This window comes from Mastacembelus armatus, chromosome 16, assembly GCF_900324485.2.
Source record: "Mastacembelus armatus chromosome 16, fMasArm1.2, whole genome shotgun sequence".
In the NCBI taxonomy this organism is placed as follows: Eukaryota; Metazoa; Chordata; class Actinopteri; order Synbranchiformes; family Mastacembelidae; genus Mastacembelus; species Mastacembelus armatus.
This window is the reverse complement of record NC_046648.1, coordinates 24225161-24249095: the sequence shown is the minus strand read 5'-3', so window position 1 is coordinate 24249095 and position 23935 is coordinate 24225161. Positions and strand designations below refer to the sequence as shown.

Sequence of the window (23935 nt, the reverse complement as noted above, 5' to 3'; positions counted from 1 at the left end):
CAGTACATGTGGCTCCTTTTACAGGATGTACAAACTATTAGTATTTGGTTTTACAAACTGATGTTGATTTTTTAAGTATTTGAAATGTAGGTGCAGCATTTTGGAATGAAACTCTTCAGTGTCTTGAATGAAGCAGAAGAAGATTGTAACTCACTCGTGTCGTCTACTGGACTGTGTCGTATTTGGTGCTTTAGTGCTCATGTTTTAGTGAAAGGTTTGTGTGAAATATGTTTGTACAAATCTGAAGTGAATTAAAAGTGTGAAGTTAGATGTTTTCTTCTGCTCTTCTCAGTAATAAACATCCAGCACAGGCGTCACTGTCACAACAACCAGGGTTAACATGGCTTTGGCTTTTTCACACAGAGAGCGTTCAAAGCAGCCAAAGGACTCACATTGGATCCACATGGGGCCTTCTTCCTTCTGGATGTGTTAGCATCTAAAGCTAACCTGTTGCCTTGGTAGCATTAGCCACCTAGCATGGTCCTGATTGGACCTTTGGACTGAATGGATCTGACTGACACATTTACTCCTTAGTCAGCTAACGCTAGCTTTGGACTGGACACTTTGTCCCAACCAGGCATCCGTAGTTCACGTCGCAGCTTCAGGAAACAGGATGGGATGGGAGGAGCAAAGAGCGGGAAGGCGGGGCTTATGGTTGGAGTTTGTTTGGACCATCAGACCCTCTAGAGGCGAAGGAGAAGAGCAGCTTTAACCAGTAAAGACAGCAGTCAGAAATGGACTTCAATAAAAGATTATATTGCTGGTCATAAATAATTATCATGAGCTGAAACATATATTTAGAAGAACACCTTCACTTTGATAGTAACCACAACAACCTGTACACCGAGCGCAACACGATACAGTACTTTTACCCCGCGATGGTGCAACAGCTGAGTCACATTTGGGCATTTCTCTTTAACAGTAACACAAAAAACAAATACATAAATAGCTTTTGTTTCCCTTTAAATCATTTATAACGCACTTATATTCATGATTCTGGCTCCTGCTACGACGTCGTTTGACCAATATATAAATTAACAATATCAACAACAAATATTAATAATTAGAACAATAATAATATAAAAGCTGTCTGTCTTTCATATAAATCTGGCTAGCTTACAGTATGAAATGATCAAATAGAGATCACCAAGAAAAACTGATATGACGCATCAGAGAGTCTGTGTGGATGTTATTCCAAATGCAGGTGTTCAGTTTTGCACTTTGAGTGTTTGTGAGGGAAATTTTGATGCCAAGTTGGCTCTGACAGGAGTCCACTGGCCCACGTGTCCAACATCCCTCAGAGTGGAGATCGTATAACCTTCACATAGGGCCCCTGAGTTCTTCCTCTACAAAGCTGAAACCAGCGCCTACTGTGGTGGTGACTGGTAATGTACCAGTAAGTGATATCAGTTGGCTGCTGTAGTGAGGGTCAGCCTGTCCCTTCAGTCCATCACCATAATGTCACTGCAACACACTTCCTTGGAAAGAAATGGACCCTGAGTACCTTGTTGCATCTGATCTGCCGACCTCAGACCCTTTAGTGTCCTCCCAAACTCTTCTCGGCAAGTTTGGCCCTTTATAATTTTGAAAATAAATGACCCTTCCTAATCTACTCCCCCCTCCCACCCGGGTCACAAGGGTCACCGCCCGGGGCAGGATATGGGTTTGATGCAGCGTCCCTGGAACAGCACCAGGTTGGCGGGACAGTGGCAACCGGCCACGCAGGGCTTCTGGCACGGTCTGATCTCGTTCCAATTGTCGCAGGTTTTGGTGCAGCCTGGGCCGCAGGTGTCGTACACGGCGCCATGTTTACACTGCGTGGCTGATGGGGGGAAGAAAAGGTAAACAGATGCAGCCAATCAGCCACAGTGACATCAACGTGAATTTGGCGTCTGATCGTTGATTGATATAAGTCACGAAGCAGCTCATAAGTTTTTTAGGCTGAGCTGCTTCAACCAAAGATTTGACATTGCAAACTGAGACAGTTTACCATGACAAACTTTTACAATTAGATAAACAGAGAAGCTTAAAAAATGGATCTGCCATTACTGAGCTACAGGGAAGAAAAAGGCTACTTACAGGAGCAGAGGTTTAATTTACTAAAACCAGCAAAAATGTTCCCAGTTTATGTTTAGGTGATAACTCAGTAAAATCTAATCATTTAGCTTTCAATTGATTTAGAAGCTGACTTGATGGATAGTTCAGCACAAAGCTGAAGTTAGTCTGAGCCCAGACCAGCTGGAAACTGAGTCACTTCTGGTTCAGTCTACCGGAAAATGGCAAAACAGCTTCTGTTTCTGACAAACGTCTACTGATCCAAACTGCTCTGAGCAAAACAGACACAGCTGGTTAAAAAATATCTGTGGCCTCTAAGATCATCTGAAACTGGCACTCACCCATACAGGCGGTGTCGGGCTTCCAGAGGACGGGCACCCCCTCCCTGTCACAGGCTCGGCTGTAGGCGATGAAGGACTCGCAGTAGCAGTTTTTATGGACCGGACACTCACACATGTCTGTCACACACGACCTGCAGAGGGCAGGACCTGGGTTAGTTCTGGGATCAGCTGAACGCACGTCATTCGTTTATCCCTCAGTCTTTCCATCTGTTCTCACCTGTAAAACGGGGTGAAGTCGACCACACGGTGGCACTTCTGAAACTCCCATAACTTTATCTTCTGACACTCCCTATGGGCACGAAACTTGACTTTGACACTGCCAGGGCACAGGAACGACGTCGGCCGACGAGAAGGAGGCTGCTGGGAGCAAACTTCGTTTCCATCAACTCGCCACGACTCTGCAAAATCATCCACGTCGAACTTGAACTGGCCGTCACCTCCCATGGTATCATCTCGTTTGTGGCCATTGTAGTTACCGCAAAGACCGCAGAGGCGACCACGCAGGTGGGGCGCAGCTACAACCTCCACAAAACTGTCACCGTCCCACGTTATCTCCAGACCTGCAGGTGGAGGATGGGAAACAAAGCAACTTTTATTTTGAAAACTTTGGAAGCAACTTTTATTTTGAAAACTTTGGTTTATAAAACAAGTGTGTTTATAAATACAGTCTTTAGCCATGTTTAGTTTCTGTGACTTAACAATCCATCAATATATTGACTCTCAAAACAAGGCGGGAAAAGGCCAAACAAGGTGAAGTTAAAATCCTTCCTTGTGCAGCTTTAAATGGAGTCTCTGCCTCCTGAAAGTCTCACCTGCGATGGTGGTGAGTTTCAGCAGGTACCCGTCCAGGTCGATGTGCACCCCGGGGCCGTGGTAGGGCAGGGCGATGCGGGTGCCGTTCTTCCGGACCGTCAGGTGCTGGTGGAGGCTGAGGATCAAACCTCCGAGCCTCACCTCAACAGACTGAGTCCAGGAGAAGGAGCGAGTCCGCCGGGCGTCGTTCTTCACCAACACCTGGGAGTGAGTGAGCACATGAGAGTGACGACTCTACAGATTCACAAAGATGAAACTCTATTTATACATTTTCTGAACTCAGTAAACTACGAACTGATCAAACTACAAACACAACTGCTAAAATCTCATCTTGACCTTCTAGTTAAAAAGAAAGTCCATGACGTTACAGAACAGAAAGGTGTGTGCTGAAGCTAGAGCTTATTCTGCTTCCCCTTCTCACACATATACTCCTTCAGTTTCACAGTCTAATAATTTATCGACTGTCTTTAAGGCCATAACTTGTCCTAAGTGTAAGGTCCAGTCGTACCGTGAAGCTGGAGTCTGGGCTGTTGATGTTGACGTTATTTCCGGGGCTCCCGGGTGGAAGGCCTCCACAGTCACGAGTCAGAACGTACTGACAGGTTCCCTGAAAGTTAAAGGTCCTGCCGTCGAAGGTGTTGTAGTGAGGGTCGCCAAACACTGTGCAGACACCTGGCTCTGCAGACAGTGACAGAGAGCCAGGGGTAAGGAAATGTTGAAATAAGTGGGACCAGAAGAGGAATAAGTTATTGAAGAATAAATGCAGTAAATAGACCAGCAGCAGGTCAACCCAGAACAAACAGGGTTTTACAAGGAGAGGCTGATCCCTGACAGCCAGATCATTTATGATAAATGGTGAGTTATGTGGCTCTAATCTGCCTCAGGTCCACATGGAACCAGGATCTGTGGTGTGGTGAAACTCCACATCATGAAGAGGTCTCTGTCGCGCTGAATCGGGACATTTCCAGTCAATTTCAGGGATTTTTGATTCAGTTTGCAGCCAAATACAGAAGTAAAATGACCTGAGGGTCAACCACAGTCTGGGCTGAAGTTCATGGGAAACTGGAGCTTCAGAGACTGGACTGAGAGAATTTATTGATTTTAATTCACTTTGACAAAATATCGCCTCAAACCCAAGAGTTTTGATGATTAAAGAACATGTGGATTCTCTGGAGAGAAGAGCTGGAGGGGTGAGGAGAACTTACTCACTTTCAGTGCAGACTGGACAGCAGCCGGTTCTGTTCAGGATCTTATTCTGCAAGAGACGAGGCACAGACACGCTCAGAGTTAGATACCCCCCACCGGGATGAGAAACAGGCAGAACACCTGAGCACTGAGACAGAAAACCTGCGACAAACTGCAGCTGCAGGCAGAGCAGAATGAATCCACTGCTCTGGCTTTATCCACAAACAAATCATCTGTGAACTGACTTTACGCTGCTGAATCTCAGGCCAGACAGCAAAGATAAACATGATATCAGGATAAAAAACACAAATTGAGCTCAACAATCCTGTGATTAGAAAAACTCACAGCCACTCTGACAGTTCGTGTTTATTAAAACTTAGTTTTATCATCATCTTGTTGTGATTTACTACACAAAACACCACATTTGGGTATTTGACTTCAAATGTGTTGCATCTTTCACTGCTATTGTGTCTCTGTAGTGATTTGATGGACTTTCCAACAGGACATTCCCAGTCACTTCATACAGACGCTCCCCAGGGGCCTGCGCCCAGTCGGCCTGCTCGCTGATCCATCCATCCTGCTAACGCTGAAACTGGTCGGGATGGTTTTCCACATTTTGTTGGGTAACAGCATAATAGTCCAGGTGTTTCGTGCTGGAATTCACTCAGATGGGAGAGAAATAAAAAGTAGAAATGCAGGAAAAGTTCCGACTTGAGAATCTCACAGCCAAACCAGGGCGTCCACAGACACCGATACTCCAACCACGGAGCTGTGTGTGTGTAACCAGAGCCCGGCATATGTGTGTGTACAGTATGTTTCCCTTCCTTCAGATCACAGGACTCTTTCACACACCCGGTTTTTTCGTAGCCTCAGGGAAGCCCAACTCGTCTGTCATCACATCCAAACGCTCTCCATGCACTCAATACGCACTCCAGAGTCCTAACCTCTGCACAAAGGGCCCTGTCTCTCTTTGAACCGCTTTCACACACAGCGACGGAGCTTGGTTTTCAGGCCTCTGAATGTGGGGGACTCTTCTTTGCTGCCAGTCAAACATCACACAGACAAAAGGCCGATGGGAGACACACTATCTCTAAAGGGACGCACACACTCTGCCGACCCGCCGCTGACCGTAGGATGACGGCATGGGAGAGTCACACTCATGATAACGTGGCACAGCTGGTTGTAGAGGTCGTGTTATTTTTGACTTTAAAATGTCTGTGCTGATGCAGGTGAGTGTGTGTTAATGCTGCCTCTGTTTTATTCCAAATGGACTGACCTGTTTTTATCACATCTACGTTGCAGCATCCTAAAGGGGACAGACACAAAGACAGTGCACATATGTTGGTGTGACATCGAGAACATGAAGCGACTGCATCCTAAAATCTGCTTTTACAACCAGTCTAGCAGCTCTAACTGGTCAAAGATTGTATGTTCACCACACGTCCTGTAAATGCAAACACAACTGTCCTGTGGCTGCTGTTAAAACCTTCATCCCAACAATAAACAGCCTCTGCTTCTTAGAAATATTATTTTACAGCAAAAATACCTGTAAAATACCCACATTCTGTGTATCTGCTCCACATACAAATACTTCAATAAGTGAAACTTTCAGCGCAAACCACCTGCGTCGCCCTTCACTCGCCTTCTGCGACCACAAACAGCAGTTTGATAAGCGCTGGAAAGGCGTGTGAACCTGGACTAACGCTGACACCGTCATGCTGGCGGCCGGCACCATGGGAGGAAACCACTCCATCACCCGCCGGCCGACAGACGACTCCCACCCCGAGGCGACATCTGCGACAGGTGCAGGCAGCTCGAACCTTCCTCCTGCAAACTGTTCCTGCATAAAGAATCTTAATGTGCTGAGAACCAACAGGTTCCCAATGTACAGGAGGAAACTCAGTGACTGTATCTACCTTCTTATCAATGTCGTATATAAACAACATCTCCAATAACTACTTTAACTGACCTGAAAATAAACAGGGGTGGATCAGATTCTGCAGATCAGTAATCGTCTAAAGTAACTTTTACAGATATGTCTGGATAACTACTGACAAGAGATCAGCAGGAGTTCTGAGTAATACAATAAAGCCACCATCGTGTCTCAGTTTCAGCAGATGTCAGTGTTTTGCTTCAGACTGATATCAGGTATATCAGGTGAATCGGTTTTGGCAGCTCCGTCCGTAAATCAGGGCAGAGCCGTCGGGTTGAGGCGTCACGCATGTGGAGGAGGATGATGGCGTTAGTCACAGGCTGTAAAGTGTGAGGGAGGAACACAGACGAAGAAGAGTGACAGGGACACAGCTGGTGGCTGTGAGGGGGTGGGGCGATGAAAACCCTGGGAATGTAATACAGGCCGGCGATTGGTTGATGAGCCTGTCACTCACCGAGGGGCAGCTGGTGATTGGTACACACTGTTTGGGCCGACACTCCACACTTCCTTTAACGCAGGCGCAGAGCGAGCAGTTAACAGACGACCACATGTCTCCTTCCTGCAGGGGAAACAGGCCGAGGTCAGAGCGAGTTCATCCATCATCCATTGATCTGTCCATCTGTCTATTCGTTCATCCATCCTTCATCCAACCATCGATCCATCCTTCCATCCATCTTTCATTCAATCATCCATACATTCATCCATCCTTCATCCAACATCCATCCATCCTTTAACCATCCTCTGCACTCTCACCCTGTAGATCTTGTTGCGGACTCTGCAGTACGTCACCTCCTCCACCTTCAGGTAGGACAGACACTCCTCACAGCAATGGTCGCCCTGGCAGCTCCCTGGCTGTGAGCACTGCCTCTTGCACACTACTGTTGAATCCTGGGAAGAAGAAGAGAAGGGCCATGGATGGGATAACAATAGAAACCATCTTTAAATGAAGGTGTTTACTGCCTCTAACTGGAATAAACTGTGGTAGAGAGATTTGGGTTGCGTTAATAATTGTACTGGATCATAACATTTCCGTTGTAGTACCTTGCAGGTGCAGGTGGTGCAGTTGTCGTGTAGGAAGCAGGTGCCGTTCTCATAGACCTCACTGTGGAACAGACAGCTTCCTAAAGACAGATCGAACACCTTCCTCTGACCTGCAGAGCAGCAGACGCATTAACGCTTGGTCACATTGTCAAATTATTAGTTTGCATGAAGAGAGCAGGAGGAATTCAAGTCGGTTTAACCATCATCATCATCAGAATGAATGTTTTCTGTCAGCTCTGCTGTTGGTGTGCTTTCTCTGCGTGAACGTCACTGAGCTCCTAAACTGCCACCATGCACAGACTGAACTGAAATATGAGCCACATGCTACAAGAAGAACTTCATTAAGAGTTTAAGATACTCATGTTATGGTATTAAAGTTTCAATCTAATCGTTTTCTTTACAATGAAACTTTCAACTGATATGTCCCTGTTGCCTCCAGAGAGGTCAGCAGTCAGGAAGGTGACGGTTTTTACCGAGACATCTGGGACAGCACTGGCCCCGTGGGGTGTGGGTGAGGTGGGACGGGCAGGACAGTACTGGGCACACCTCCCGCATGCAGAGAGTCCGCCCCCCCTGCAACAACAACAACAACAGACATATAAATAACATGTGATGGTTCTTGTTCATGTTTTACTGTTCCACCCAATTAGCTGGCGACTCAAGACCTAAGAACTATTTAAAGGACAAAGGCCCATTGAGAAAAATACAGTGTGTGTGTGTGTGTGTGTGTGTGTACTCACAGTGCAGGTACACTTGATGCAGGGTTTGCCCTCTGGACTAAACTCCTCCTTCTCTTTGTACAGACGACCCTCGAAGATACAACCTGCAGGCGGCAGAGAAACGTCACTTCACCTTCACTTCTCTCTGTTTGTTCTCGCCATCCTGACGACTTTAAACACGTTTCAACACGTATGTTGTTCCAAAATTAGACAATTAGACTGTTCCTGTCTTTAACACCCACAAGCTTCCTGAGCCGGTTCAAGACCTGTGGAGCTGAAGGTTTTCTCCAACAACACACAGAGATTTTAAACTAAAGAAGAAAGATGGTATTTGTAAAGGTGACAGTTCGCTCTCACCGGGGCAGGTGGGGCAGCACTTCTTCGGGTGGATTTTGGGGTTCCTACAGTGGACGACACACTGCACTTCGGCCTCAGTGATCACACCTTCCTGTCACAACCGGGAGACAAATTATTTCCGTCCTCTTTCTCCCCCATCCTTCCCCTTTTCAACCTCCTTCCTTACGTCCCTGATCCTTCTTATCTTTCTTCCTTAGAAACTCCCTCATTTCCCTTTTCATTCCTTCTTTCCTTTCCTTTAATCCTTCTTGAATCACTTTTTTCAGGAATAGGTTTAAAGTTTTGGCGCCAGAACCAGAACTGAAACAACACACACACACACACACACACACCCTACCTGACAGCGCCGGGTTGTGCAGGGTTTGGTGGTGGTGGTCCAGGACACAGAGCTGTTGTAGGATTGTCCGTCCAACATGCAGCCTGACAAAGACACAAAGAAACAGCCAACGTGAGCAGGACTGAGGGGTCACTCTGTGCTGAGGCTGGAAGTGATCTTTACATGTTCCACACACGTTTTGATTAATTAATAAGGAAATATAGATTTACACTTTCACAGTATTACAAACATACTAACAAGAGGTGACTGTTCTCTGTTAATGAGAAAGACTAATATTTTTTTAAACAGCATATTTTGGCAGTAATTGAACATATATTTATAAAGACGTTGTCATTTGTGTGCGATCCCTATAAGATAGTGCTGCGTCAGAACAGAGACACTGGACACGGTGACTCAGCGCTAAATGAAAAGCCTCTTCATTTCACCCCATTTACAGTAAGTGGTCTCAGATCAATGCTTAACTTTCCATACAGTGAAACCTGATCACAGCCATTGATCTGCTTTGTTCAGCAGAACCAAACCGCTGAGGAGGATTTACAGAAAAAAAAAAGACTCCACAGAGACACACGTGTTCATACACACAGTGCTGTCCTTTTCCCATTTAAGTTTATGAGTTATGGTCTGTCTGAAAATCTATGTGGTCCACCCAGTCCCACGTACACCATCCTAATACTCCTAATACAGACCAAATGTGGCTTCATCCGCCCCTGAAAATAGTCCTCAACAAGTCCCCAATTAGATTGAAAATTAGAAGCTGAGAAGCTGTTTGTGATAAATATGAATCTTCATGTTCTCGGGGGTTTGACATACTGTTTGTATAAGCCACAGTGAAACACAGCAGTCTTCAGGCACATTAAGGCAGTTTTTCAGTAAACTGGACCCAATAAACTGATGCAGTTCATTCAGCAGCCAGTGTAGTTTTAGGAAAGTGAGAAAACAGTGATATAACACGTAGGAGTCTGGGACTTTTCCAAAGCACAGACACAGATGGGTCTTAAATCTGGTCACAGCAGTCCAACAGTAGAAAACTAACACAGGTTGCCGTGGTGACGTGGGGCTTTCCGTGTCCGGTCGAGCTCGTTGAGCTTCTCTTAACGAAGTGCTGCGTCGTTAACAGCAAACCACAGACAAAAGGCTGTTGGGAGCTGCGAGGGTGTTTTTACATTTTTACATTTTACACTGGAAGAGCAGGAACATCATCGCTCGGATTTATTCAGGCCTGTGGTGGAGCCAGAATGGAAGCAGCTGAAGATACAGCTCCAACCTCAACAAATTCAGACTTAGGAAAACTAGAGTTCATTTTGGAAAATCAAAATGGAAATTAGAAAAATAATAAAAACTTGAATAACAACAGTAATAACTTATTCTGTCCGCGTCAGTCCGTCTTACCTTTACACCTCTCGCAGCAGGCTCCAGTCTGTTTCACCACCAGAGCACAGTCCTCAGGGACCAGCGGACATTTCTCCTGTTTACAGTCGGCCTTCCCCTCCTGGAGACAGAGATGCTCAGTTTATTTCTTTGTTTTTATTTTTTCCCATTTAGATTGTGCATCGTTTGACGTGCACATCGTGCACTGAGCACATCACACACACAGTCGTGCTGATGTGGGGAGTTTTTTGGTCATTCTGCACCTTTTTGTTGTCATTCTGTCTCTTTGTGGTCAGTCTGTGTGTATTTGTGGTCATTCTGTGTGTATTTGTGGTCAGTCTGTGTGTATTTGTGGTCAGTCTGTGTGTATTTGTGGTCATTCTGTGTGTATTTGTGGTCAGTCTGTGTGTATTTGTGGTCAGTCTGTGTGTATTTGTGGTCATTCTGTGTGTATTTGTGGTCAGTCTGTGTGTATTTGTGGTCAGTCTGTGTGTATTTGTGGTCAGTCTGTGTGTATTTGTGGTCAGTCTGTGTGTATTTGTGGTCAGTCTGTGTGTATTTGTGGTCAGTCTGTGTGTATTTGTGGTCAGTCTGTGTGTATTTGTGGTCAGTCTGTGTGTATTTGTAGTCATTTGTGCACATTTAATTCTTGTTTTTGAGTCGTGTGGTTATTTTGGCACCTTTTTGTAGTCACTTCATGCACGTGTTTGCTGTGTTTTGGTGACTGGTTGGGTCCTAGTGGTCATTTTGCAATTACTCTGCATCTGTTGTGTCTAATTGCAGTTGTTTTGTCCACCAAGACATTTTCCCTCCAGACAAAGGCTGTGGTCTTTATAATCCATCCCCCTGTCGCTGTTTGGAAACTAATGGTGTTCCAGGTAATGACACAAGGAGCAGAAGGTTGAGATCATTAACATTAAGGGGTTCACCATTAAACATTTGCTGTTTTCCAAGATGTGACACTTTTCCAGGGAGATTTCAGTCACTGCCTGTTTAAAAAGATGAGACTGATCTAATTTCACCTCCGTATTAATATCAACAATTTGTCTAAAGAGACCAAACGCCGCGGTAACCTTATCCTGTTTACACTCACAGACTCTGCAGCTGGAGCAAATGACTAAACACACATTAGACACTCAGGTGCATCAGATGAATTATTCCTTCACTGCAAAGTCGAAGCTTGTAGCTTCAGTTTGAGAACAAAAAGTGACTCATTCTTCACGGTTCAGCTGTGACTTTTCACACCAGCTCAGCAACTGTCCGGTCACCTTCAGGAACCCTGCACACTGTATCCGTCAGCAGCGTGGGACTGGACGGAACCTGAGCTTGTTTAATCCGCTCGACTTTCACACCCAGCCTTTATTGCTAATGCCGTCCACATGCTGCGTGTGTTTTATTTTACACACTGTCAGGGTTCGTAAAGTGGAGGCTGGCAGGTCCCGTGGCCCTGTGGCCCTGTGGCAGGCGGCTCTAACAAGGACGGATCAAAGCAGGGTGAAAATAAATCGGGGCGGTTTAATATAGCAGCAGGGCTGCAGCTAAACCCCAACCACACTGAGGACAGATGATGTCATGGCAGAGATGGAAAGAGGGGACGAAGTTAAATAAGCAAGAGGAGATGGAGAGAAAAGAAGGTTAAAGAATCAAATCTGACTTTACACCAGTGCAGCAGTTCAAGCAGACACATGAGAAATGAATATGAACAAACTGGACCGGAGCCTGTGTCCTTCAGGTGTGTTTCAGTCTGTCCTGGACTCTCCTGATTTTAAACCAAAGCACAAAGGCCAGTGTTAGTGCCTTTATGAAAAACTGTGACACAGACCTAGTCGAGTTACTTTTCAGCAGAGAGCAGATTGATGGTGGAACCAAAGAAACAGGAGCAGCTTTTATTTCGGAGCCGGTGCTCAGACATGGCTGCTGTCTGGTCTCTAAGGTCACGTCCTCCTCGCTCTCTGTTATCCATTAGCACAAAGTGGTGTTAGTACATGTGACACCCCCCACCCCATTCACCTTCACCCTCCTTGTGTCCGGGGCAAAGGTCATAACAGGTCACCACACTGAATAAACCCTGGACATGCCACAGTGGACTGGGCTGAAGTGCTGGGCTGAACATGCTAATGCTGAATCACATCTTACCCAGAGAAACTCTTCATTATTCATTTTATCATAACCATGAAATGCTAATCAGCTTCACGCGGCTCATCAATACATCGTGGATACGAGATGTTTGACCGACTCATGATTCAGTGACGCAAAGTCGAAACATCACAAACACAAAAAGTTTCAGTGTGAAGGAGCAAAAATAGCATTAACATATAATCAGACTGTACAGATACTGCATTTTAAATTCCTGCGGTGGAAATAACTCAGTACATTTAGGTCCTGTACCCAAGTACGAATTTGAGGTACTTTTACTTCACTGGAGCATTTGAATTGAATGCAACTTTATAATTTTTTACTGCACCACATGTGTCTGACAGCTGCAGTTACTTTTTCATCCACTTCCTGTCCAGTATAAACTTCAAACATCCTGTAGAATATGATGTTCTGCTACCCACAGTTTATAAAGTACTTCAAACTGGTCCAATCCTAAACAACTACTGCAGTAAAGTTCAACATGTACATTAATGTAGCAGGAATATTCATCAGACATAACAGGAAAACACTGACACAGACCAGTTTCCTTTTACTTTGATACTGTAAGTACATTTTACTCATAATAAGATACTTTTACTGAAGTAGGATTTGAATGCTATTTGTAGTGGAATAAGTAGTGCAGTACTGCTACAGCAGGATCTGAGTACTAATCCAAGTGGTTTACTAATTTAATGAGTGAAGGCAGTGATCAAATATCGTTTGATAAACTTCAACATTTACATTTACTCTCCATTACATCAGACGCATGTTCATTTCAACTTCATACACTGACGTCACATATAAAAACTTCACAACTGTCCTTGGAGAAACTGCTTCTGTGTTAAAAAAAACTCTGAAAAGATCAAATGCTGGTTCATGAGATGCTTTTTATTTATTATTTATTTTATCATGAGCTGATGTTCTGCTGTTTGTCCTTTTCAGACTCACTGACATGTTTTTACCTGTTTGTCATAGTGTTGGAGACGAAGAGCAAAATGTCTCGAACTGATCAATAAAAGACTGAATCCTACTACTACCAATTATAATAATCTGTTCTTCTTCTCCCTGTGTGGCTGTTGGGCTCTTTGGCCACTGGGGGGCGACAATGTTCACTGCTTCTGTTTTTTTCTTCCTCTCATTTCCTCATCATCAATCAATCAGCCCCTGTCCTCCTCTTCCTCCTCTCATCCATCACGTTCTCCTCTTTCTCCAACCACTTCTCTTTTCTCTTTTCCACTTTCTCTTTAAACTGGCCCAGCTCCACTGGCACTTCCTGTTCTCCTTCTTCTTCTTCACTCTCTTGTGTCTTTCCCTCTGTTTATGTGATTCTGTCTCCTCTGATGTTTCAAACCTCAAAGTTTCACTGCTCCCTCTTCTTTCTGTGTCGTGGTGAAGGATGGAGGGATCAGTCAGGGTCTGTCAGCGCAGGAGAGCAACTCTCAACTTAAGCCCTTGGACTCTAACCCCCCTCTTGTCCACCGTGACCTTCCACCTTTCACCCCCTCCTCCTAAACAAATAAGGCGTGACCCCCCGCCAGAGAGCAGGAGCCACAGTAGCTTAGAGACGAGACAGGAGGAGAAAGACGCCGGTGGGAACTGATTCCTAAGTGCAGAACAGGAGGAGAACCCCAGGAGAACCCAGCATGAAGGAATAAAGACAGTTAAGAGGTGAAGTACTCAGATCCTTTACTGCAGTAACTGCAAAAATACTACAGAGTAAAACTGTTCTGCTCTAAGTAAAAATCCTGCATTCAAAATGTTACTGCAGTAAAAGTGCAAAGATATCAGCATCCAAATGTACTTGAAGTATCCAAAGTACAAGTAGTGCAGCTAATGTTAACTCTCCTATATACTTCTAATTTGAAGTACTTTATATACCGCTGGGTAGCTGACATTAACTACCTTATATACTTCTAATTTGAAGTACTTTATATACTGCTGGGTAGCTGACGTTAACTACCATATATACTTCTAATTTGAAGTACTTTATATACTGCTGGGTAGCTGACGTTAACTACCTTATATACTTCTAATTTGAAGTACTTTATATACTGCTGGGTAGCTGACGTTAACTACCTTATATACTTCTAATTAGAAGTACTTTATATACCGCTGGGTAGCTGATGTTAACTACCTTATATACTTTTAATTTGAAGTACTTTATATACTGCTGGGTAGCTGATGTTAACTGCCTTATATACTTCTGATTTGAAGTACTTTATATACCGCTGGGTAGCTGACGTTAACTACCTTATATACTTCTAATTAAAAGTACTTTATATACCGCTGGGTAGCTGACGTTAACTACCTTATATACTTCTAATTTGAAGTACTTTATATACCGCTGGGTAGCTGACGTTAACTACCTTATATACTTCTAATTTGAAGTACTTTATATACTGCTGGGTAGTTGATGTTAACTACCTTATATACTTCTAATTTGAAGTACTTTATATACTGCTGGGTAGCTGACGTTAACTACCTTATATACTTCTAATTAGAAGTACTTTATATACCGCTGGGTAGCTGATGTTAACTACCTTATATACTTCTAATTTGAAGTACTTTATATACTGCTGGGTAGCTGACGTTAACTACCTTATATACTTCTAATTAGAAGTACTTTATATACCGCTGGGTAGCTGATGTTAACTACCTTATATACTTTTAATTTGAAGTACTTTATATACTGCTGGGTAGCTGATGTTAACTGCCTTATATACTTCTGATTTGAAGTACTTTATATACCGCTGGGTAGCTGACGTTAACTACCTTATATACTTCTAATTAAAAGTACTTTATATACCGCTGGGTAGCTGACGTTAACTACCTTATATACTTCTAATTTGAAGTACTCCCTGTTTCTTATGACGACCTCTCTTCATCACCCTCCTCCTCCTGAGTCCAGAGAGACGAGACCAAAAGAAAAACTCCAACGGCACAAAAAATGGAGACGGAGAAGAAAAAACGGTGCAAAACAACTTTTTGACAGAACCTTCTGTGTTTTTCTGTGTATCTGCCTTGTGCTTTTATTTTGAAAGAGGAGAAACATTAAAGTTGTTTGGACAGGTATTTCCGTACAGGGCAGAGGATAATGGAGCTGCTGCTGGTTCAGGTGAACCTCGGCCTCCTGTATTGATCAGCTACTGTTTGAGCTGAGAGGCTGACAGGAAGCGACCTTTGACCTCTGCCTCAGATCGATCTCGGTGCAAAACTCCTCACCCACAATGTACACAGTTAATGTGGCATGTTTGTTAACAGGCTGCCGTGACCTTTGACCCCTGAGCTGCCCGATTTGGTTAAATACTGCAGGACTGTGCCGCCTTGCAAACTCCAGACTGCACATCGTAAACGTCGGTTTGCTTCAGTGGGGGAATATCGCTGCTGCTGCTGCTCTGACATTATGGGGGACACTGGCAGCTCTGCTCCAGGTTTCATTCAGTCCTGGACTGTCAGTCTTCTGATCCTGTTTCTGCTTCAAAGCACAAAGCTCAGTGTTAGTGCCATCATGAACAACTGAGACACAGAACTGGTTCAGACCTGTGGCTCCAAAGTGGTTTCCAAACTACAGGCCTGATTTTCTCTGTATTCTGCTAAAAACAACAGCTGAGACAAAACCAAACTTCCACCATGTTTGTGTCTCTGTGACCCTGGTTCAGTTTCTCTGCTGCTCATCTGGACTTTGTGGTTGTAAATTGCAAGAACTGTTGTAAACAGGATAAGGTAGCAACACAAACCTACAGTGTCATTAGAAAATCCTGGATGTGTGTATCAACCTGGTCACAAATGTGTCCTCCAACAACACAAAACTCATCTGGGCGTGCACGGAGCACTGACTTGGCATAAATAACAAAAAGGGTCTGGTGCAGGCGAGAGAAAATCTGCAGTACAACGATGACCGAGCGAGCGAGGGGAGGAAGAGCCGATGACAGAGGGACAGACAGGTAGACGAGGACGATGAAGAGCGTGACGGAGATGGACCGACTCTTTTCAAGATAACGGATCGTCATGGCGACCTGCCTGCCAGTCAGTCTGTCAGCCACATCCACTCCTGGCCCCATTACATGGCCCGGCCTCACCGGACACACACAATGGCTCTTCTGTGTGTGTGTATATGTGCGTCCCAAACCACAAGGCCATTAGCAGGTTCTCTGGACCAACCGAGGAGCCGCACCCCCCTAAACCTTCCATGTATGAGTGACACTGGAGCCAGCATGGCGACACAGGACTCTCCCTGGGTGTGTGGTGTGTTAGGGTTGTGTGTTTTTTACTTATCAGAAAAATATGCAGCTTGACCTGATTAGAACCAAAGTTGTTTTATTTCTTAATGTAAGAAATGTCTTCGTGTATATGTTCTATTGCTGTGCTGCTTTAAATTTACTCCACTGGCCCTTTATTATGTCTCAGCTGTGTCACATGATGCTTCTTTACTGTAACACAGTAATGTCATGTTTTTAGTTATGCATGTGTCTATTTAAACACGTCTGTGGGTTTGAGATGTGGTTTCTTACAGGAAATACGGTCCATTGTCCCTGACACGTCAGTTTGGAGTCTGAACAAAGGAAGAGAACAATTGTTCAACACGCTGCAGAGTCAGAGTCAACACAGTGTGTGATGATCATCTTAACATTAACAGGATTAGACTGAGAGTTCGCTCTGGTTTAAAGCTCAACTAACAACAAATGTTAGAACCACAGTCTTTATCTCTCTATTGTCATTTGTCCAAAAGTATAGAAACCTTTGCTGTGGTAGTTAGTTATATACATGACTGGTCCTCCAGCACTGAACCTCAGCTGGGAACTGATATGTGACTGATATGAGTTTGTGCTGGAAAGAAAAAAAAGTCATCTGGGTTTAAAAAAGTCTTATGGAGATAAACAAAGGCCAAATTCAATCAAGGCTGAGCCCTGAGTGTGTGTACGTTTATTAGTGTGTGTGTGTGTGTGTGTGTGTGTGTGTGTGTGTATGTGCGGGGGGGTTAAAGTAGAGATGAAAGGCCGACCATTGCTTGCTGATGACTGATAGCATTCAGCAGGGCTTTAGCTGATGTCTGCCTGATAACACAGAGGACGGCTCAGTCGGACTGCAGGCCGAGGGCACCCTCAGAGCAGCCAATCAGGAACCAGTGGAGGCCTTCAAACAGCCAATCAGAAGCTGGGGTTTGGCTACAGACGGTTTTGCGAACCGTGAAGAACAGATGCACGTGAACATGTACAAACTCACAATATAACAGAGACCTTTATTATAGCTCATGTACAGGCATCACCATCACCTGTGTCAGTTTAAAGGCCTCACTTTGCTCCAGACTGAACAGGGACCAATCGTCCACCTGCATCTGAACAGCATCTGTCAGAAAACCTCCAGCAGTTTCCTCCTGTTGGTAGTCTTCATGCTAAGCTAAGCTAACTACGTCTTCATATTGACTGGTATCAGTCACCTCAGCTGGTGTTCCTTGTCTCTGTGCTCACTTTTGTTCTTTCTAGAGAAAACTCATGACTTTTTTAAGAACCCAAACCTGTTGAGGCAGGGACACATAAAAGCCTCACTGCTCCCTTCTCATCCCCTAAAACAAAGACATCTACAGCCCTACGAGGGGCGGTCAGAGGTCAAAGAGCACATGTTTTAGGAAAGAGTCGTCCCCTAACGTTTTGTAGGCTGGTTTTAACGGCCGGGTCGAGCCAAGACAGCATGACGACAGGCATGTCTGTTAAAACAAACAATCCCCACTTCATCTTTCACTACAAGTTTGTTGTAAATCCTCAGAAAACAGTAAAGAGCCACATTTTAAAGTGTTTTCCTGAGCTCACAAATCACTTGCACAGTAAACCTCAAATCCCAACCTCATGTGCACAAAACACAGGAACCTCCATCTATTTCTGCTCTCAAACCGGTCAAGATGCATTGTGTTGATTGTGTTCTAAGCACAGTGCCAACATTTCAGGAAGAAACTGTTCAATAGTGATTTAATGCCAAACCACTAAAATCCTGTCAAAAACATTTATTTCAAAGTTGTGTCCTAGACTTACAAACCTTTCACAACCCAGTGATAAGAACCACCCCACAAAGCTCGATAATCAGCTTCACAAACATTGCTATCATTGCTTAAAGAGGTCCTTTTATCAGCGCAGAACCTGCAGCAGCAATTACACGCCAAGGTGCCGAAAGCAAACAGGGCAAATCATCCAGCAGAAATGTCCAGGGCCGATAAGCCATAAGATGAAGTGACGTTCCTACCAGACAGACGCAGGTGATGCAGGGGTTGTCGGTTATGTTGGGGATGTGCAGGACCTCACCTTCGTTCTCACAGCTGGCCTCGGTACCTGTGAAGGACAGGAAGGAAGTGAGAAAAAGGTGAGAATGGACAATGACTCCGTCCCACCTGACCTACCATCACCTGTCAGCAGCACAAGAGACCAGAGCAGGGTCCTGATAAATAAACTGGGACCTGAATGCAGCTGAATTATCAGCCCAAGTTTTAACGTCTTTCAGCTCATTGTTTTGGTTTTACGACCCAGAGGTAGAGAGCTGAAAAGCTAAAACAACAGGGAATACTGGACCAACAGAAATCCAAATAAATGAGCAAGTGTTTGGTGACATGTTTGACATGAATGTTGATCTTGTGTTAAATCTTGTTTTGCTGCCCCCAAAATGGCAAAAACAATCAATTATTGCTGCTTTAAAATGTTCTTTGTTTCCTTTAGCTAATACTGCAGCTTGACAAATGGACACATGATTTGGGGACACTGAAATATTTGAGCTTTCACATGGTGTTTAGGATGTTCAGATGAAATCAATGTCAAATATCCTACATTACCGTCATCGGTATTGGCTGATAACATTGATAATCGGCTTCATTGGAAATGAACTGGGTGAATAATTTAAACTGCAGTTTCTCTCTGTTCAGGTAAAACAACTGACACTGAAACTGAGGTCTTGAACACACCAGTCAGCCAGTCTGTTACGAGTCCCTGTGTAATGTGAACCAACTACAGGAAGCCACCTCAAACGCAAGGGTTTATGGGTAGAAACCGACAGATGTCAACATCTTGCAGAGCTGCAGCAGAGAGAAACGAGCACCGTGCTGATGCTCAGCTGTTTGTTTGGTTTGTGTTGATCGTCTAAAATGAAAACTGGGGTCAGTCTCCACCTCTGACCACCGCACAGTTTATTTCTCTGCTTCAGTTCATCTGCAGTTTCTCCATCAGGATCATTTAAAGCAATAATTCAGGCTCCATGTGTGATGCTTTAATCCAACTCTGCCCAGTCAAAATGTTCCTCATGGGCTGTGACTGGAGAAAACAGTGAAGAAGGACGTCTAGTCCCAAAAGCCTTCAAGGTAAAAAAAATCCTACAACACCCAGGATGCAGTGCGACCAGCTGCACCCCAATATCATGTCTATTGCGGTTCTGCTTCACGGGAAACAGTTTCTGCACCACAGAAAGGTGTGACATCGATGACCTGCTGAAGCTTAAACAAACAATGAACCACTAAGACACATTTTTATCAGTCGACCTCATATCAGCACACTGTGACCTCTGACCTTCGGCCTGCTTACGTTTGCAGCCTCTCTCAGCAGAATCATGGAGCTCTAGCCAGGATGATTTCTGAAGTAAAGTTTGTATCAGGGTCAATAAAGTCAGACTCCGCTCTAAAACAGCAGATTACTCAGCCTTCAGCAGAGAAACCAGCCTGTGGATTTGGGCAGAGCAGACGAATCCTGCCGACTCCACCGCTGCTGTAAAATTTACAACCTTCGAGTGTAATTAAACTGGCAGGGCTGTAACTGGTGGAGGGTCAGGGGGTGGAGGAGAGGACTGGGGGGGTCTGGGTCTCTGAGGCCTCGTCCTCACGAAATACCTTCCTCTCTTGCTTTTCAGCTGCTGCGTTTGCCTCATATCCACAAATCCACCGATCCGTCTAGAAAACATCAGGACTGAATCACCACAAACTGCTGAGAGCAAGAAGCAGAGAACAGGCCAAACTAGATAAATAGAACGAGGACGACAGGGAAGCTGTGACCTCTCTTCATTTAGAGGTCACTCCTGTTTTAGAGCCACTTCCAACACCGAGCTGATCTATTCCTGCACTGATTGAGGAAGTTGGCTAAAGATCAAATTTACAACATAATCACCAACTAGTGGATTTTAGCTGCTTCGGTTTATCGGACTCTGAAATGTGGCACATTTTCTGCTTCCAGTGTCAGACACAGTCCTGGTCCTGCAGTCAAACTACTGCTATTTCAAAATCCTCCATCACAAACTAAAGTCCTGTCACTCAGCTCAAAGTGCATCATTAGGAAACTGCACTTAAACAACACACAGAGGGGAGTGAAGAGTAAATTATAGGTACTCAGGTTAGTCCTGCGTCTGCTCAGAACATTAGTTATTACTGTTCTGAAGATGTTTAGAGGTTTTTGGTTAAACTGACAATTTGCAGCTTCACAAAAACTATTTGAAGCCTTCAGTTTTCCTCCAGTCACAGCACTAACTTTCCCATTTCAGAAGAATCAGAACCAACTCAGGCTGAGTCAAGTGTGTGAAACCCAAACCCCGGTGTGGACAGACGGGATGATGTGGACTAAGTGTCCTGCAGCAGATTTACAACAGTAACAGACTCGACGTCCTAAAACCAGCAGGGTGACCCCTGTACCCGCGGCTTCACCTGCTGCACTGACACATCCAGCAGTGGACCCCCGTGCTGGGTGCTGCTGCGACATATTTGAGATGCCAGGTGGAGGAATCTGATGTGCCGGGACCAGGATGGTCCTGGGTTCCCTGAGGTTCTCCAAGGTTCTCCAAGGTTCCCTGAACTGTTTCTTGTCAAACAGATGCACGTGCACGACTACGCAGACGCATCTGGTGCAGGTTTTGTCCCCCATCTGATTCTCATCTCCCTGTTTGCTTCAGGAAAAGCGATAACAGCCAAGAGAGGGGAAGCCCTCAACATCAGAAACGCTTCCTAACTCAGTTAAAACGGATGTACAGTACATTAAGCCATTTCGGGCTTTTCTGACATGTGGTGGTCAGAATTAGTAACAAAGCTGAGCAGAACGTGGGGTCTCTGCTTTGAATCAGCTCTACCAAAGGTTTTCCCTATTTATTAATGCGATTATCATGAAATTCAGCTACCGTCGCCATGGTAACGCTCCAAAATGACCCCTGTCCGAACTAAAACGCAAATATGTCTCAACAAATAACATAAACTGATGCATTTCGTGTGAGGCCTCGCGGTGCCAGAGGAGGCAGCTCGGGTCGGGTGAGGTCCCGTCCCTCACGCTGCTGTTTACCCAGCGATAAGACGCATAAGGGCCGGGCGGCGGAGTCCGGTCTGCGCGCACCACCACATCCACCTTTCATGCCTCCATTATTCTCACTTCTCAACTGCGCCGCAGGGCAAACAAATGATATCCTATGATGCAATGCGGCCGTGAAAAGAGGAGCAGAGCGGTGAGAGGGCGCGAAGAGAATAAATCAGAGCCGCTGTAGAAAAGTTCTTTACAGCCTGGTTCCAAGTTCTAGTGACACAAACAACGATTTAAATAAGGACGCAGGTATTTCCCCCTACAGACCCTTGTGTCAGTTCTCTGGCTTGGATGTAAATGACTTCGTATTGACTCCTGTCAGGATTTATGTCCAGTGGATTTTAGTGGCTTTTCTCTGCGCTGTAACCCTGTACCTACTGGGAGAAGCGGACCAGCTCCCTGACAGGGGTCCAGGGAGGATAACTCGAGCCTAGTTATTTTATTCAGTGCTAGAATTTCGCCTGATTCAAGATTCAGCAAGAAAATCAATCCCAAACTGAATTAACACAAAAACGTTTTGCACACTTGAATTCGCTTTACCTTGAGACAAAAACCTGCCGATGATGCGCAAAACAGCAGAAAGGCTGTGAAAGAAAATATCAGAGCTTTTCCGCGTAGCTGCTGTTCAGTCTTTGCTTCCTGACGATCACCTTTCTTCACCAGCACATCACCGGCGCTTCGAAATCTAAAACCTGGACTGACTCTGATTTTGGAGAGAAGTAAAAACGGCAGCGACGCGGCAGCAGATAAATAGTAACCGGGGTTTGGGTAGATTTTACGCACGGAGGTTGTTGTGATGTATTATTAGAAAGCCATGTGATCCCTTTAATCTTACCTGTAATTAGTGAAGAGGAGGACCTGGGCCTTTGGAGCAGCAACAAAAAGCAGAAGAAAATCCTACAGGTGGACCAGGAGATAGGGTTCCAGCAGCGGAGCAACATCTTCGGGTTTGCTTCAGGAAAACGTGTTAAAGCGCGTTGAAGAATAAACAGATAAAACTAATCCAAAGGAAAACAAGTGGATCAGATCCTGCTCCTTGTGTCCTTTATTCCAGCCAGGAGAGGAAACCTCCTCAGTTTGGCAGTTTGCGCTGAAACGCAGAGCCACAATGAGCCAGACGCGCGGTGATTACAGCGACATTAAAATGACAAAGACGCGCCGCCGGGCAGGAGACAGCGCGGCTGCACATGCCGTGCGCAGAGGACGGGGGTCCGGATGTGAACTAAAAACATTTATGAAGAAAATCAGCCCGAGTTCCCACAGGTATGAGGAAACGAGAGGAGCAGCGGTTGGTTTGGATGTTTGAAAATGGATTTTGCGAGAAGGGTCCAAAGGAGAAGGCTGCGAGCTGATTTTACGCTCAGATAACGACGCACGACGTTTCTGACCTCTGCACCGTTTCAAAACCCCTCGGACCCCCTGTCAGCGCGTCAGTCAGTGTGGACTTTTGTCAGGAGCGGAGTTGTCTCAATCTGGCCCCGAATCCACAAGTCCGTGTTGCACATGGATGCTCGATGCGACTGTGCGGGACTGAGGGTGGATTGCAGCCTCTCTCTCGTTGAGCAGTGTCGACCTCCTCCTCCTCCTCCTCCTCCTCCTCTTCCTCCGGTATTACAGGGACTTGTAGTGTCGGAGCGCAACACAGAAGCCAGAAAGTCCTGCCTCCTGCGTGAAACCCGGGACCTCCTCCTGCCTCCAGACCCCGTTCATCTGCTCCAAGCCTTCGCAGACTTCTCCTGCTCCTCCTGTGTTATTTACAGTTTTTAATAGTCGCAGCGTCGCTGCTGCTGGACCTTTTCGTTACCAACAAGTGAGTGGAGCTGGCTGCTTCATGTGCATGAAAATTAGGAGAAGCGAGATGAAGCAGGCCCGAAGTCTCTTTTACAAACTGTCACACACGATTTTCTCAGTTTAGCACAACAATTCACAGTTTTGTTGTTTTTAAATGCTCGTTGAAAGTCGCGGTCTTTGGTTGAACCAGTTAACTTGGAACACAAACATGTCAGAAAGAACTAAATGTGTCTGTGCACAACAGCTTCTTCCTGTTTTAATCTTAGGACCAATAACACGTTTGTGTTCTGAATAGTTCTCCTTCAGTTAAACATCCCCAGTAACTAACTGTTGTTACTACTTTAAAATGGATTTACTGGACATATTGTTGATAGTATATGTCCAAAAGTATGTGGACACAGAGGACCCATTGTGCAGTTTTGATCTGTGTTTTTATCCTTCATTCCACAACATCTCAGACTTTAACCTTTGACCTCTGTGTGTTGTGTACCTTTCCTGCTGCAGCACAGCAGTGACCCCGTGCACGGAGCAGCTCCATTTATTTCCTAGCCTGGTGT

The 23935-nt window shown here is 45.1% G+C and overlaps 1 protein-coding gene across 1 annotated transcript; it reads right to left on the bottom strand.

Annotated features, from left to right (window-relative positions):
* Positions 1 to 735: 735 nt before the first annotated feature.
* Positions 736 to 23180, bottom strand: bmper (BMP binding endothelial regulator). The gene is made up of 16 exons (XM_026316550.2): positions 22423 to 23180; positions 18520 to 18605; positions 10171 to 10270; positions 8782 to 8864; positions 8445 to 8535; positions 8109 to 8191; positions 7842 to 7941; positions 7369 to 7478; positions 7081 to 7215; positions 6782 to 6886; positions 4419 to 4464; positions 3718 to 3887; positions 3209 to 3410; positions 2614 to 2956; positions 2397 to 2527; positions 736 to 1822 (listed from the first exon to the last, which is right to left on the bottom strand). The coding sequence occupies exons 1-16, from the start codon at positions 22526 to 22528 to the stop codon at positions 1641 to 1643; spliced, it is 2073 nt and encodes a 690-aa protein (XP_026172335.1). The 5' UTR covers positions 22529 to 23180; the 3' UTR covers positions 736 to 1640.
* Positions 23181 to 23935: the final 755 nt, after the last annotated feature.

What these genes read in the sequence shown, in the direction of transcription:
- bmper (XM_026316550.2), bottom strand. Translation starts at nt 22,528, where the DNA reads ATGTTGCTCCGCTGCTGGAACCCTATCTCCTGGTCCACCTGTAGGATT. An exon ending in TCCGCAACAAGATCTACAGG is followed by an intron (nt 6,887 to 7,080) that starts GTGAGAGTGCAG and finishes TTTCCCCTGCAG; the next exon opens with GAAGGAGACATGTGGTCGTC. An exon ending in GCCCAGACTCCAGCTTCACG is followed by an intron (nt 3,411 to 3,717) that starts GTACGACTGGAC and finishes ACTCACTCCCAG; the next exon opens with GTGTTGGTGAAGAACGACGC.